The sequence below is a fragment of the Bidens hawaiensis genome, unplaced genomic scaffold (genome assembly GCF_021521415.1).
Source record: "Bidens hawaiensis isolate Kalapana, Puna unplaced genomic scaffold, B.hawaiensis_p1.1 tig00016367_1, whole genome shotgun sequence".
NCBI lineage: Eukaryota > Viridiplantae > Streptophyta > Magnoliopsida > Asterales > Asteraceae > Bidens > Bidens hawaiensis.
The window spans coordinates 30,260-45,951 of record NW_027492501.1 but is presented as its reverse complement, the minus strand read 5'-3'; the positions used below and the strand labels follow the sequence as shown (position 1 = coordinate 45,951).

The following is a 15,692-nucleotide window of genomic DNA, read 5'->3' as shown; positions in this document are numbered from 1 at the left end:
TTACACTTTGCACCACTGAAGTCACAATATAAGTAATCAGTCTCTTCAAGCGACTAATCTTTAAACCTTTGTTCTCTAAGCTGTTTCTCACTTTTCTAACCTCACATTCAGGTTACGCTTACTCTTCGCAACTAACACAATATCGTCAACTAAAAAGCACGCACTACAAAACGGTTCTAACAACAGTATCCAATTTCCAATCAACAACGATTAAAAAGATAAAACAGAAACCAAAATATAGAGTTAAAGCAACGTCTTCAAAGATGCATTTTAAAGGGTCATAACATCATCCTACAAACAGCAGTGTAGTAGTAATTAATTACCACTATTTACTGGGCTTTATATTTTATCAAAACAAAAATGCCCAAAATTACCACCTAACCAATTAAAGTTTTAGCGAGCCCCCGTAAACAAATATCTAAGATCTTCAGGCCTTAAATGAGCAGCCAAAGACCCCCCATGATCTTCACCAAAAGCCGAAGCAACCAGTTTCCTCTTTTCATCCTGCATTCACCGAATTTAGTGACACGGTAAAATAGTGAAATTGAAATTACAGTTTTACCGCAGAAATACAAACCTGGAGAGCAAGAATTCTGTCTTCAACTGTGTCTTTAATAGTGAGCCTGGACACTGTAACGGGGCGAGTTTGACCGATTCTATGGGCTCGGTCAATGGCTTGATCTTCAGTAGTTGGATTCCACCATAGATCCAAAAGAATAACATGAGATGCAGCCACCATGTTTAGACCAAGATTTCCGGCTTTTAGTGACATCAGCATAACGGTTACCTGCAACATGTTTTTCATATCTTAAGTGATTACTGTTAATAAAAAAATTTAAAGCTTTGATGGGCTTTTAGCCCTATAAAAGTTCGATTATTCGACATTTATTAGTCAAGTTTCCTATTCTACCCTTCATTAAACTGCATTGTTAATCTGCAAGCAATTCATAAGGGTAAATTGACATTTAACTATATAAAACGCATTAGTTGCAGTGTTGCACATTCCTAAAATTGTGCCTTTTGTCTAGTGGACGGTGTCCTTGTAGACAAACCAAAGGAACATGAGCATTCGTTCATTTAACTTTAACCAAACAGCGATGGAACACTTTTGTAGTTCGTGTCCGTTCGTTAAGAAACCAAACATGTGCGTGTTTATTTATGTTCATTCGTTAACTGTATAAACGAACATAACTAGCTAAAACTAGTTATAGGTAGCATGAAGAACAGTGTGTTGGGCCTAAAAGTTATTATAACTATTAAGTTGTAATGGACCAAAAAAACTTAAATAAATATATTAACGAATGTAAACTAACAAACTTAACAAATGTAAACGAGCGAACATAAACAAGCTGAAAAGAATCCATCTAAACAAACATTCAAGAACTAGACATGTGTTCATGTTCGTTCGTTTAACTAATAAACACTTTTTTCGTTAATGTTCATTTGTTTATTTGATAAACTAACGCATACAAACTTCCCGCCAAACGGTTCACGAAGTGTTCACTAGATGTTTCGTTTGTTTACATTTTCAAGTAACCCATTAAAAAAATTAGAAACACAAATAAGATTAAAGGAAAAAGTGTTTTGGCCCTAACATATTATCCGACCCGCCCATTTGCCACCTCTAGCAACTAACTTTGAGTTTAACAGCTACAAAGACTAGAAAGTCAACCTCGGGATCAGTGTTGAATTGTTTAACCGCACGGTCCCTTGAAGCTAAAGACATCGAGCCATCAAGTCTCCTATATTCAATACGATGCTGATTAAGTGACATTTCCATAAGATCTAACATTCTCGTCCACTGAGAAAAGACAATCGCTTTTATCGGTCCTTCAACACCCGAACTAGAAGATAAGTATGAACTTTTTGTTCTGCAATTTTTCTTAATAATCTCAATTGCAGTTTTAATCTTGGATGAACTATAATCTTGTTGAAGAACATTAGATTTCTCATCGATTCTTGATGATCTGGCACCATTATCATCAGAGATGGAATTTCTTAATGTGGATTTGCTAAATACCACATCGGGCCCGATTGAGCTTTTGCATTTTGGTGATGGACATGTATTGTCATCCCCAGTTATGTATTCGGATACACACTGATAACAGAATACATGTTCACACATGGTAACAACTGCATCTTCTGGTGGATCCTGTAAAACCATCAAGCCACTAATCAGTTATAGTAGAATTATAAATAATAATAATAATAATAATAATAATAACAACAACAATAACAACAATAACAATAATGAAGGGCGATGAAACTCACGCTACACAAGCAACATATGTTGAGAGTTTCCAAAATATTTAACAAATTGACTTGCATATCTTTAGGTAGTCTCTTTGCCATTGTTGTAGAATGTCTACTGACAGATTCTGAAGTAAATCCCTTAACTAGCAACGGATGGTCACACGCTTGTCGTAGCCTCAAAAGCATTAAAAGAATATTTGCATAATTTTGACTCAAAGTACCTGCAGCTGCATATGCCTGCAAGGAGTATTAGAAATTAAATATTTATTTCTCTTCATTTGGTTCTTAATTCCTGATTCCAATCACAAATATTCAGATGATAACATAATAATTAGGTCTCTGTATACGAACCAAACGTAAGTTCATTTATTAAGTTAAACAAATGAACATGAACAAATGTCTCATTCGTTCATTTATGTTCATGAGCATTCGCTTACGTCGAACAATTATGCATGTTTATTTTCATTCGTTTACATTCATTTATGTTTATTTAAGTTTGTTTATATATTCATTTGAAATATTTAAGCCTGTTACAATTTAGTTTAGTTTTATGTAATTGTAATACTAAACTCTTACAATTTAGTCTGGTTTTATTAAATTTTTAGGCCCAATATATTGAAGTTCACGCTTACTTTTAGTTGTTCGCTCAGTTATGCTCGTTCATCAGTGTTCAATTATGTTTGTTTGTTTACGCTCGTGAACTGTTTGTTTATACTATTAACAAACAAACACAAACAAGAAAACCCCGTTTGTTTGTTTGACTGTTCGTGTTCTATCAAAGTTAAACGAACTGACACCTCACAAGCCTAAATATAAGCACATATATTTTAAAAAATCAGAGATTTGAAAACGAAAAGACAGAAGCAATATAACCTTAAATCGTGAACGTGATTCGGCTTCAAGCTTTTGATAGAAAGCCCTTTCTTCAGGTGAGAAGTCAATCGCTGTCAAATTAATTGTTTTTGGAGGTAAGTTAATAATAGGCTTACCATCAATCAAATCGCCTGCACAGAAAAACTAAAACTGAGTAACACTGTTATTGTCAATTTATTTTGTTCGCAAAAACTGTTTACAGTAATTAAAAATGTACTTTTTGTGCGACGAAGCAGTATTGCCTTCAACACAGCTTGAAGTTTCAGATAACCATGACTTGAGAAATTTGAGATCGGGAACTTTATATGATTACAAAAAGATTTATAATTTGCATACGGGTCACATTTTAGAAACCTGAAATAACTGAACAGCTCATCAATATTGTTCTGCATAGGTGTTCCGGATAAGCACCATCTTTTTTTAGCTTTAAGACCACAGCACGCTCTAGATATCTGTGTTCTGCTATTTTTAATCGTTTGAGCTTCATCTAATATCACTCTGAGCCAACTAACTTTAGCAAGTGTACCACTAGAATCAGTGGCAAAACCACCAAATCCTTTTTTACCCTTCTTTTTCATTCCAGATATACCCTTTCTTTTCTTGCTAGCAAATGCAAAGTTCAATCCATTTCTTTGATCTTCTTCATCTTCATCAAAATCTTTACTTGGGACTTCTTTTCCCACAATGGCATATGTTGTAAGGACTACATCATAACTTGCCAGCTCAGCAGGATTTTTAGTCCTGCTGCCACCATGATAGATTAATACTTCAAGCTTACCGTCTTCTGCAACTTTTTCATCGAGCTCACGGGCCCACTGTCTTAACACACTTGCAGGGCACACAACCAGTGATCCTGCTACTGGTTTTTGTTTATTAACCCGCTTTTTTGAGCTACTGGCTTCAGTTATTAACACTTCATCATTTTTTTCTGCATCTACAACTACTGTGGGCTTTACATTATCTAACTTCGGTTTTGATGAAACTCTGTGATGCTGTATAAGGGCCATCATGGAAATTGTCTTACCAAGACCCTGTGGAGAAAGATACAACAAAAGTAAATCCAGGTGGCATTTTAAAATTTTAAAATATAAATCATATATTGTATATATGTAACCTGGTCATCAGCTAAAATTCCACCAGCACAAGTCGGACTACTTTCCTTCTGAATCATCCACGACAATGCAATTTTCTAAAAAAAACATAATAAATAAACGCAACCAAAAATAAATTCATATACACACACACACACACACACTAATGTAAAGAAAAAAAAAATTGTAATCAGGTGAGTAGAAAACCTGATGCCTTAAAAGAGAGACCGACAGAAGACCATCAGGTAAATCTGCTTCGTTTAAGGGTTGGTTAACGTGCTGAAATATAACAACCATACCTTTTTCAGCATTAAGCATATGCAACAATATAATGAACATATTGTTGGAAACAAACCTTTTTCTATACTAAAATAATAAGAAGAAACAACAATAACTTCTTTCTTCGTTTGTAATGCATATCAATACAAGAAGAAATCAATACCTGTAAAGCTTCTCGATATACGTGTCTCTCATCAACAACCGCTTGTTCATCAACAACCGCCGAAGGGCGGTAAGGATCGGATAGACCACCATATTGTGCATTGGGGGACCACATTGAGGGTGGTAGAATCCTACCTCCATGGTAGTTTTCATTCATCGAATCATTATTAGCCCTACTGGAACTTTCTCCCATATGAGTTTTCACATTATTTTCCCTTGCATTTTCGTTAGGTTGTCCATAAGTTTCACGAATTTTATTGGTGCCTACACTCTTTGCACGAACATTCGGCTTATAACTAGATGAAAATGCTTGAAGAGATGCTGGAAGTATTCTTTTAATCTCTGATGGAAGTAACTGATCATCAAAATCTGTACCAAAAACATAGTAATATATCCAATCAAACCCAAATTATAATTACTCGTTGAAGATCATTCAGTTTACTTACTTCCATCATTATTACTTGAACTGAGTTGAATCTGAAGCTGTCGATCCAAATCATAATTAGCATGAGACGAATGCCCATTTGTAGCCGGCTTCCTTATTGATCCATGTTGACCTAGAATTTAGATAAAGGCATATTAAGTTATCCAACAATAAAGTAGTTTACTTTGCAGCATAACAAGACAAATGAATAGAGGCTTTATTTACCTGCATTATTCGTCCTGGATGAAGACGCAAGGGTATTATGAACACTAGAACTGGGAGCTGAAGTAGCAGTATCCTTTACAGCTGACTCATTGTATGCTTTATATACATCTAGATCCCAATCACTCGATTCACTATCTGTTGAACTAGCAATATCTATCGGTTCCATCGCAGACACTACAACTTAATAACCAAGATCACCACTTCTTAAAATTCTGAACCAACCTGAATATAAATCAGAAAAATAACCCAAAATATGAGCTAATTATCCCCTGAATTAGCCTGCTAAGTGCTAAAAACTCATACAAATAAACTGAAATTACAAAGTAGCACTAACGTAACCAAAAGCAGATTAACATGATCGAACACTTATTCTTAACGAACACCTTGTAGTTCGCATACACAACAACAACAACAAAGAAAACAATTTTCAGAAATGTAATCAAAAATTCTCAAATTAGGTCAAAGACATGACGCAATTTCATCAAAGCAACAGATACGCAACGTCAGATTCTACTAAAAACGACAAAACATTAACAATTAAAAGAAATAAAAATTGAAACTATCTGTTGAACTAGCAATATCTATCGGTTCCATTGGAGACACTACAACTCAATAACTAACATCACCACTTCTTACACCCTGTTAGTTGTATTTAGTTATAATTAGGGTTTTAGCCCATATAGTTGGCTAAAGCCCATGGGCCTTTTATGGGTTGATAGCTAGGGTTTATTTGTGTATAAATAGATGTAGTTGTTTATGTATTTCTCACACCTTCAAGTAATAAACATTACTTTCATTACAACCATCTTCTTTACATGGTATCAAAGCTACGGCTCTCGATCCAAACCCTAGCCGCGATCTGACCCGAACCCAAGTCTGACCAGCCGTCACCAGCAGCCTTCAGATCTGAAACAAGCTCCTGCCTTGTTGTTCTGTCCTGTCACGAAATCTTTTTTTTTTCTTCGACCGTGAAAGTACTGTTCACTGACGAGCACTGTTCACGCTGGAATCACTGTTCACGCGGAATCACTGTTCATCGGAAAACTGTTCACGCCAGAATCACTGTTCACCCGGAGTACTGTTCATCGCCGGAAATCACTGTTCACGCGGAAAGCACTGTTCACTATTTGTTCCTAAATTTCCTACCAGTCTTTGTTCAGTGAGTCAGATTACCAAACAAAACAACTGTTCTGTGACCTTTTACCCAACTCACTGCGTTTTTCATGAACTAGGAACAAACCGGGTAATTGGTACTGGTTTTGAATCAGGAGGTCTCTATCGTATATCCCCGTTTTCGCATCCTGTAGCAAACTTATGTGATTCCGCTGTCAGGGAGGCTCACTGTCGGTTAGGTCATCCCTCTACAGCGGTTCTGAGGCAAATGCGACCAGATTTACCACTTTCGTCTTTTAATTTTCATTGTGAGTCGTGTCAACTTGGTAAACATACCAGGCGTCCCTATCCCCCTAGGGTGCCCAATCGAGTCAGTTCTTGTTTTGAACTGTTGCATTCTGATGTATGGGGTCCTTGCCCTATCAAATCTACGTTGGGTTTTGAATATTTTATTACCTTTATTGATGACTATTCTCGCACTACTTGGGTTTATTTGTTGAAATCTCGTAGTGAGGTATTTTCCATATTTCGAGAATTTAATGCTTATGTTCAAAACCAATTTAACACCACCATTAAAACTTTTCGATCTGATAATGCTAAAGAATATTTTTCCACCGACTTTTCTTCATACTTAAAAACCAACGGCATTATTCATGAATCATCGTGTGCTTATACATCTCAACAAAATGGTGTGTCCGAACGCAAAAATCGTCACATATTGGATGTTGCTCGCACAATCATGATCCAATCACGTGTTCCTCATCGTTTTTGGGGAGATGCCGTTCTCACTGCCACATATCTGATTAACCGCATGCCCTCAACCGTTCTTCATGGTTAAACACCGTTTTCTGTACTATTTCCCAACGATAATCCATTTCCTCTCGCACCTAAAGTATTTGGTTGCGTCGCCTATGTTCATGACCATAGTCCAAAAACCATCAAACTTGATCCCCGAGCCATTCGTTGTGTCTTTCTTGGTTACTCACGGGTTCAAAAAGGGTATCGATGCTATAGCCCATCACTTCACCGATACTTTACCAGTGCCGATGTCACTTTTCACGAGTCTCCTTACTTTCCCGAGTGTTCCACTCCTGTTTCTGACCCGTTTCCCGACCTCGATATACCCACATCTCCCTTCATCCCCACCATTCCTGTGTCAATTCCTTCTACCGATCCAATCTCTACTGATTTTGACCCACCGACAGAATCTCCGCCACTGCTTTTCACATATGCTAGGCGGGGTAGGGGTCAAACATCAGCGACTCTTGATTCAGACCCTGGCCACGACCCCGAAATACCCTCCGATACTCCGTCTACATCTGAGCAATCCACACCTCTCACTAATACATCCTTACCAGATCCAACAACCTCTGATACACCCGTTTATGATCCTCCCGGTGCCCCACTTCCCGATATACCTATTTCCTTTCGCAAGGAACCCCGGAAATGTACTCGTTACCCAATTCAGGACTATGTTGCCTACACCCACCTATCTCCTGAATCTCATGCGTACACCACTACCCTTGATTCCTACCCGATTCCCAAAAATGTGACGAACACTCTCGCTCACCCAGGATGGAGACAGGCTATGGAAGATGAAATTGGGGCTCTAAAGTCCAATCATACATGGGATCTTGAAACACTTCCTAAAGGGAAGCGTATTGTTGGTTGTCGTTGGGTGTTTACGGTTAAACTACACTCGGATGGCTCCTTACACCGCTTAAAGGCTCGGTTGGTTGCAAAAGGGTATTCTCAGGCATATGGCATTGATTACGATGAAACCTTCTCTCCGGTTGCTAAAATGCCATCTGTCCGTATTTGTATCGCTCTTGCTGCCATTAATCATTGGCCGCTCCTCCAGCTTGATGTCAAGAACGCCTTTCTTAATGGTGTTCTTGAGGAGGAGGTATAAATGGAGCAGCCCCCAGGGTTCGTTGTTGAGGAGGAGGCCTCGAAAGTTTGCAGACTATGTCGTTCTCTATATGGTCTTAAACAGTCTCCCAGGGCATGGTTTGGTCGATTCTCTAGTGTTATGGGACAGTTTGGGATGACTCGGAGTGCCTACGATCACTCTGTCTTCTTTAGACACTAGAAAGGAAAGAGGATTATCGTAGTTGTTTATGTGGATGACATTATAATCACAGGTGATGACGAGGTCGGGATTATCGAACTCAAGCAGTTTCTTCGGTCTCAGTTTTAGGTCAGCGACTTAGGTCGATTGAGGTATTTCCTTGGCATAGAAGTATCCCGCTCTCCACAAGGAATACTTCTCTCCCAACGAAAGTATGTTCTTGATATGTTAACTGAATGTGGCTTACTGGGTTGTAAACCTGTTGATACCCCAATGCTTCCTACAAAGAAACTCCTCCCAAAGGAAGGAGATCCAATGAAAGATCCTGAGCGATACAGACGGTTGGTTGGTAAACTTAATTATTTAACCGTCACACGACCGGATATCTCCTTTACTGTCAGTGTTCTGAGCCAATTTATGGCTACACCATACACCGGTCACTGGGATGCTGCCCTTCGTGTCTTAAGATATCTTAAGACCTCACCTGGCTTGGGTATATTATACTCCGATCAGGGTCATTGTCGTGTAGGTGCCTTCACGGAAGAAGGAGATGGTCGGATATCAGGGTTCTCAGATGCAGATTGGGCAGGTTGTCCAATTTCTCGACGATCTACCACCGGATATTGTGTGTTTGTTGGAGGAAATCTTATATCATGGAAGAGTAAGAAGCAACACACGGTTTCCCGGTCGAGTGCCGAATCGGAGTATAGAGCCATGGCAGATGTAACATCAAAGATGACAGGGTTCGTCGTCTTCTCAGAGAGCTCGGGGTTGTTTCTAATGACTTGATGAGGTTATACTGTGATAGTCAGTCAGCCATTCACATAGCCAATAATCAAGTATTTCATGAGAGGACAAAACATATTGAGGTCGACTGCCACCTTATCAGAGATCGAGTAGTAGGCACACAAACTGATCCTCCTTCCATTCAACCAATTCATGTGAAGACAAATTTTCAGCTAGCAGACATTCTAACTAAACCGCTCCGGAAAGCTCAGATAGATTTTATTTGTAACAAGTTGGGCATGATTAACATCTATGCTCCAACTTGAGAAGGAGTGTTAGTTGTATTTAGTTATAATTAGGGTTTTAGCCAATATAGTTGGCTAAAGCCCATGGGCCTTTTATGGGTTGATAGCTAGGGTTTATTTGTGTATAAATAGATGTAGTTGTTTATGTATTTCTCACACCTTCAAGTAATAAACATTACTTTCACTACAACCATCTTCTTTACACACCCCAAATTCTGAACCAGCCTGAATATGAATTATAAAAATATAGCAAAAAATGACCTAATTAGCCCCTGAATTGAGCAGCACTAACGATTTCATTAAAGCAACAGATGCGCATTGTCAGATTCTACTTAAAACGACAAAGCGTTAACAATTAACGAGAAATCAAAATTTGTTTATCAAAATCAAAAGTATCTGTTGAACTATCAATTAACAATTAACAATTAACAAAAAATCACTTTATCTGTTGAACAAGCAATAATATCTATCGGTTCCATTGGAGACACTACAACTCAATAACTAATATCACCAGCCTGAATATAAATCACAAAAAATAACCTAATTAAGTAATCAGCCCCTGAATTAGGCTGCTAACGAACTCATTCTGAAATAAAACTGAAACCAAAAGCCGAACAGCATGATCGATCCGTATCGTTAACGAATGCCTTGTAATTTACATACACAGGTAACAATAACACAGTTTTTCAAAAATGTAACGGTTAATTATCAAATTAGGTTAAATACGTAACGTAATTACATGAAAGCAACAGATACGTACACATTGTGAGATTATAGTAGAAACGACGATGAAGAGTAAAGGATTAAAAGGAAATGAGTATAATGTTTGCAATCATATAATATAATATAATATAATATAATATGCATTCACAATTAGAGGCACCTTGTAATTGTTGATCGCAACAGCAGTGAATAGTGTGATTGTTGTTCTTCTGTCAAAACCCTAACACCATGGATTCATTCATTCGATTGCAGAGTTTGTGAGTGTGTGTGTGTTTTGGGGGTTTTATTAAGTGTGAAGGTTTTCCCCCTTTTTCTCTCGTCGTATCTCTATTTTTTTTTTTTATATAAATAATCGAAGTTTTATATAATTTACTATAAAACGATTACAATAAAGTGGCAGGCAAACGGGCAACAAGCTGCGCCGCAACCCCCTTTTGAACAGCAAAGCCAATCCTGCTAAAAACGAAGCTTTGAGACCTAGAAGCTGAAGAGGTTCCGTGTACGACGCGCTGAACCCTACTCAAAAATTTCACAGCCTCTGGAGCCAGAAAACCAAATGTATCAAAGGCAAATGGTAGAAAGACATGTTGATTATCTAAACAAGCTTTCTCGTGTTTAACAACTTTGCCCGATTCAGCCTTCAACGCAGCCTGACACCTGTCACCCACATTCATGTGAACACGTGTCAGCTTCACCTTTAATTTGCTATTGTGTTCAAAATATAGAAGGCCACGTCTCTCATTATTATTTAACTTTTTCCCCCTAATTTTCATGTGCATATTTCATTTGGTTTCAAGCATATCTGAGTTTTTATTTTTTTTTTTTTTTTGGTTATGAGGTTTCTTCGCCTGGTCTGGTTGTACAGCTCCCATAAGTGATAGAGGTTAGGTTTTAAAAGTAATCTTTCAATTTTAGTTTCATGTTGACGTACATTAGTTTACATGATTTGTTATCATTCTATTTTATCTATGGTTTGGTTTTATCACCTATGAAATGAATATTGCCTTTGTATATTTTGATGTAACTTCAAAAGGTTTGGTGTTTTTTCTGTAGTAGCTATATTCAATTAATAATGTGATCAGCTTAAGGTTTTAAACAAGTTGTTTGCCTTCCGAATTAATTTATGGAACAATTCATTCTTCCGGGTGCAAAGATTTAAATTAGTAGTTTTTTGGAGTAATAGTGTTATCATTTCTTTTAAAAATTGAAGTTTCTATAATGTGGAATTATGATTGCTTTTTCGCATACATGTATACTATTTATTTAAATAGTAATAAATGTTGAGTTGTTGATGTTTATTCGCTTTGTATGTTGATATGGAACTATGATTTTTGATGATGTTAAGTATTTTTTGTTTGTAGAACCACCATCTGTTTTCATTTTTCTTCAAAACATATAACATCCTGAAAACAATTACTTTACATATGAATGTGTAGTGACATGATATTTTTGTTCTGTAAGGGCTGCAACTGAACATGAGAAAAAGGTTCATGCAGAGAACTATGAGCACGATCAAGTGATGGAGAAGAATTTACTCTCTATGGCTCGTAAGTCGGAAAAGTTTCGCGTCGAGATGGCTAATCCTGAAAAGGTGCTTATTTTAATCTTTACGTTTGCAATTTTGTATATTTGCAATAATCAATCTAAACATACTAATTACACTTTGCTTTTGTAAAGGACCTCTTTGATGTTGCAATTGGTCTAATTAGCTCTATGTTACTTCACAAATTAGAACAAAACAACAGGTTCGTTCATTATTATAGTATCAACTTATAGCAAAAACAACAGCGTATAAACATATGAAAAATGCATAGTTATTTTTGTTTATTGTGGCCAAATATAATAATAATAATAATAATAATAATAATAATAATAATAATAATAATAATAATAATAATAATAATAATAATAATAATAATAACTTGAGTTTCCTTTTTTAGGGTGTAATGAGTTTGGCTTTGTTTGTGATTTTACATCTTGTATAAGCTTTTAAGGCTAAATCGATTATGTGGATTATTATTGAGCTTTGTGAAGCTATTCACAATACAGGTAAAATTTTAAAATTGTTATAAGTTAGTATCTTTCCTTTAGCATTATTATTTGTGCCTCATATACGTTTAGCTCTTATGAAAGATGTTGCTATTATCCATTGTGATCATAAACCTGAGAACATCTTTTTATGCAATGCTTTGTGAAAGTGGATTTGGGTTAAAATGGTCGTTTAAAAATGTATCAATTTGGTTCGGGTCGTTTAAAGTTATTTTTTTTAAGCCGGTTGAAGAACATTATTAACTATTATTTGATATTTGATTTCCCTTTTCAGCTAAACGATAATTCACTAAGAAAAACTTGCATTTATTGTATATATTCAAATGGTGAAAATCAAATAATTTTGCTTTACTTTATTTGCAGCTAAGGTAGGAAGGGAGGATGAATAAATATGAAAGACACAATTTGGTAGCTCTTAATTAACATAAAAAATGGTGAAATTTCTTAGTATCTTGTGTATTCGTTTTACTATTATTCATGCTCGTTCAAAATTACAATTTCTCTTTATTAATATATTAATTATTAATTTTTGAAAATCTTATAGTTTCCTCAAAGGAAGATAGAAGACGCTGTAATGGCAACTAAGAGACTAACAGCTAGAGGCCAGCAAGTCTACTCGTGAGAACTAAGGTATATTTAGGTTAGTGATATGCATTATAAAGATTCACAATTCATTTTGTTTGACTTATGTGTTGGTCAAAATTGTTGTTTTTGTTTAGGCCACATGACTTCTATTTCCATTAGCTGTTAAGTTTGTTATTCCAAGCGTTGGAGTTAAAACATGTCGTTACTTAGTATATTTTGAAATGGGCTGAAACCGGGATGTGTTTAAATTTAGATGGTTATAACTTAAAACTTTCTATAATCTACAGGTTTTTAGGAGGCTTGGGTTAAAATAAGTCGTTTTTTAGTATTATAGGAGGTTAGGGTTAGAATGGTCATTTTTAGTATAACTTGAAACGGCCTAGGAATAAGAAATAATATAACTTGCAATTTGCTGCTACCTTTAATTTATTTTATTTCTTTTAAATATAAGTTGAAGTTGTATAAGAATAAAATTTAATATGTGCTATATAATTTTGAATATAAAAAATAATGTAACTTTGAATTTGCTCTTCCTTTGATAATTTTTAAACCTGTTTCCCCTCCAAATTAAAAAGTTTATTATTAAAAGGGTCATAATCTCAAATTTATTACTTATCTGAACTTTGATTCATAGATTTTCATGTTTGCTTTGTTAATTAAATTTGTTAGCTTTTCGTTGTATTATTCTTAAAGATCTAATTCTAGGAATCTAAGAATTAAGGTGTACTCCAATCTATCAAGATTCTTTCCCCTCTTTGTGTGAGAAGTGAGCAAATAAATTGTCATGAGATATGGATTTTTTTTTATTTTGCAATTTAAGTTTTTTTTATCTAACAATACTTTTTAACTATAAACCATTCAGTAGCTAAGCTGACGCATAAAATTGATTATATGCGGGTTTTGAAGTGAGGTATAAAAACATAGGTAATAAGCTATGAGGGAAAACTTTTGTAAATGCATTGGGTAGGTTCAATTCCATTACTAATTTTTCCTTTTGAGATTTTCATGTTTGCTTTGTTAATTAAATTTGTTAGCTTTTCGTTGTATTATTCTTAAAGATTTAATTCTAGGAATCTAAGAATTAAGGTATACTCCATCTATCAAGATTCTTTCCCCTCTTTGTGTGAGAAGTGAGCAAATAAATTGTCATGAGATATGGATTTTTTTTATTTTGCAATTTAAGTTTTTTTTATCAAACAATACTTTTTAACTATAAACCATTCAGTAACTAAGCTGACGCATAAAATTGATTATATGCAGGTTTTGAAGTGAGGTATAAAAGCATAGGTAATAAGCTATGAGAGAAAACTTTTGTAAATGCATAGGGTAGGTTCAATTCCATTACTAATTTTTCCTTTTTATAATGAATTTGGGTGTTTATTTTATCACATCAAGATTATGTTATTGTTATTTATATTTATCTTGATTAAATGCAGATGATGTTGAATCCTGATATTTAGAATAAGTCAATTGCTAAAGTTGTATTGAATCACGGGTTTTCGAAAGACGCTCTTTTTAAGTCCCTTTTTATTAATGTGAATTGTTTAGTTTGTAAACTTTTATGTGAAAATATTATGATCACTTCTGGATGTCAATTTAACGTTGTTTCATTTGTTCACACTAAAAGTTGACTCTCATTTGAACATTTTGTAACATTTTAAAACATAATTTTATGCATTTATTATTTGTCTTTAATTGTGTTCATATATTTTAGTTATTTGGTTATATTTTATTTTGATTTTAAATTTTCATAGATTTATTAATATTAATGTGTTATAATATTTTTTTTCACCCTTGTGTAACACGGGATATAAGCTAGTTAATTAATATCCCAAAACACTAGTAACTGACGTCATCATATTAGTTTTAACTATTTAACCGTTGTGAATTGGCTTTAAAGCCCTTTACATGTCAATATGTCATGTTACTCTATCTTGTGAGCATCGGAGGCTAGAGTTGCACAAATCGGGTTTTTTAAATACCCGGGTTAGGGTTAGGGTTCGGGTATTGTCTCTAAAACCATACCCTGTGTATCGGGTTCGGGTCAGGTATAAAACTGGGTATTCTAAAACTGGGTATTTGAATACCCTATTTACGGATATTGAAAAAAACCCAATTTTCGGGTATTTTTCGGATATATATTGGATTTTTTAAGGGGTTGCACCTTTTAGGATTATTTTTCGGGTAATATCGGGTATTTGAAAAAACCCGGTCCTAGGTATTTATGTAAAACCCGGTTCGGGTATGGAACCGGTTCAGGTTTTCGGGTATTACTAGATACAAATCGGGTACGGGTTTTGGTACTAAAATGCATACCCTATCCGTACCCTACAGGTAGGGTCGGGTACGGGTCCAGGTATTAAAAACCCGGGTATAAAAAACCGGTTCCGAATATTTTTATCGGGTTCGGGTTTTTTGTGCACCTCTATCGGAGGCTATAAAGCCCTTATGTCTTGTTGCTTCGTTGTGGTTCGAAGCCCTAAGGGGCTTTAACCATTATTTGTTTTTTGTTTTTTCATTTTTTTATAAAATTAAACAAAACAATAGAATAAAAAGAGTTAGCCGTCGTTGTTCGAAACCATACTAGCCCAAAACATTTGTGACGGATCCCACGGGTTCAGTTTCATGCCCGCATTCGTGTTCTGGCTTGAGAGTGTGTATTGGAGAAGAAGGTAGATTGTCTAAATAGATCTACCTTTTTTTATGTTGAATAGTCTCACGATCATTGGGATTGAACCAACCCCCCCCCCCCCACCCACCCCATCACACAAACCCCACAAACATTCCATCATGGCTCTACCATTATTCCCCTA

General features: G+C 35.6%; 1 protein-coding gene across 2 annotated transcripts; it reads right to left on the bottom strand.

The window, feature by feature from the left end:
- Positions 1–238: 238 nt before the first annotated feature.
- Positions 239–10,524, bottom strand: LOC143551364 (helicase-like transcription factor CHR28). 2 transcript variants are annotated; one of them, XM_077041820.1, is made up of 12 exons: positions 10,406–10,524; positions 5,308–5,529; positions 5,105–5,215; positions 4,660–5,027; positions 4,425–4,496; positions 4,241–4,315; positions 3,344–4,157; positions 3,127–3,257; positions 2,272–2,490; positions 1,673–2,152; positions 578–787; positions 239–504 (listed from the first exon to the last, which is right to left on the bottom strand). In XM_077041820.1, exons 2-12 carry the CDS (start codon positions 5,471–5,473, stop codon positions 394–396), a joined length of 2,757 nt encoding a protein of 918 aa, XP_076897935.1. In that variant the 5' UTR covers positions 5,474–5,529; positions 10,406–10,524; the 3' UTR covers positions 239–393. The 2 variants fall into 2 exon arrangements, with proteins under 2 accessions (XP_076897935.1, XP_076897934.1); XM_077041819.1 differs by lacking the exon at positions 10,406–10,524 and having other exon boundaries at positions 5,308–5,704.
- Between the last annotated feature and the right edge of the window lie 5,168 nt (positions 10,525–15,692).

Bases quoted from the DNA above. Each gene is read 5' to 3' on its own strand.
- LOC143551364 (XM_077041820.1), bottom strand. From the start codon at position 5,473: ATGGAACCGATAGATATTGCTAGTTCAACAGATAGTGAATCGAGTGAT. The intron at 4,158-4,240 runs GTTACATATATA...CTTTCTCCACAG, and splicing joins GAATTTTAGCTGATGACCAG to GGTCTTGGTAAGACAATTTC. The intron at 3,258-3,343 runs GTACATTTTTAA...TTTTCTGTGCAG, and splicing joins ACTGCTTCGTCGCACAAAAA to GCGATTTGATTGATGGTAAG.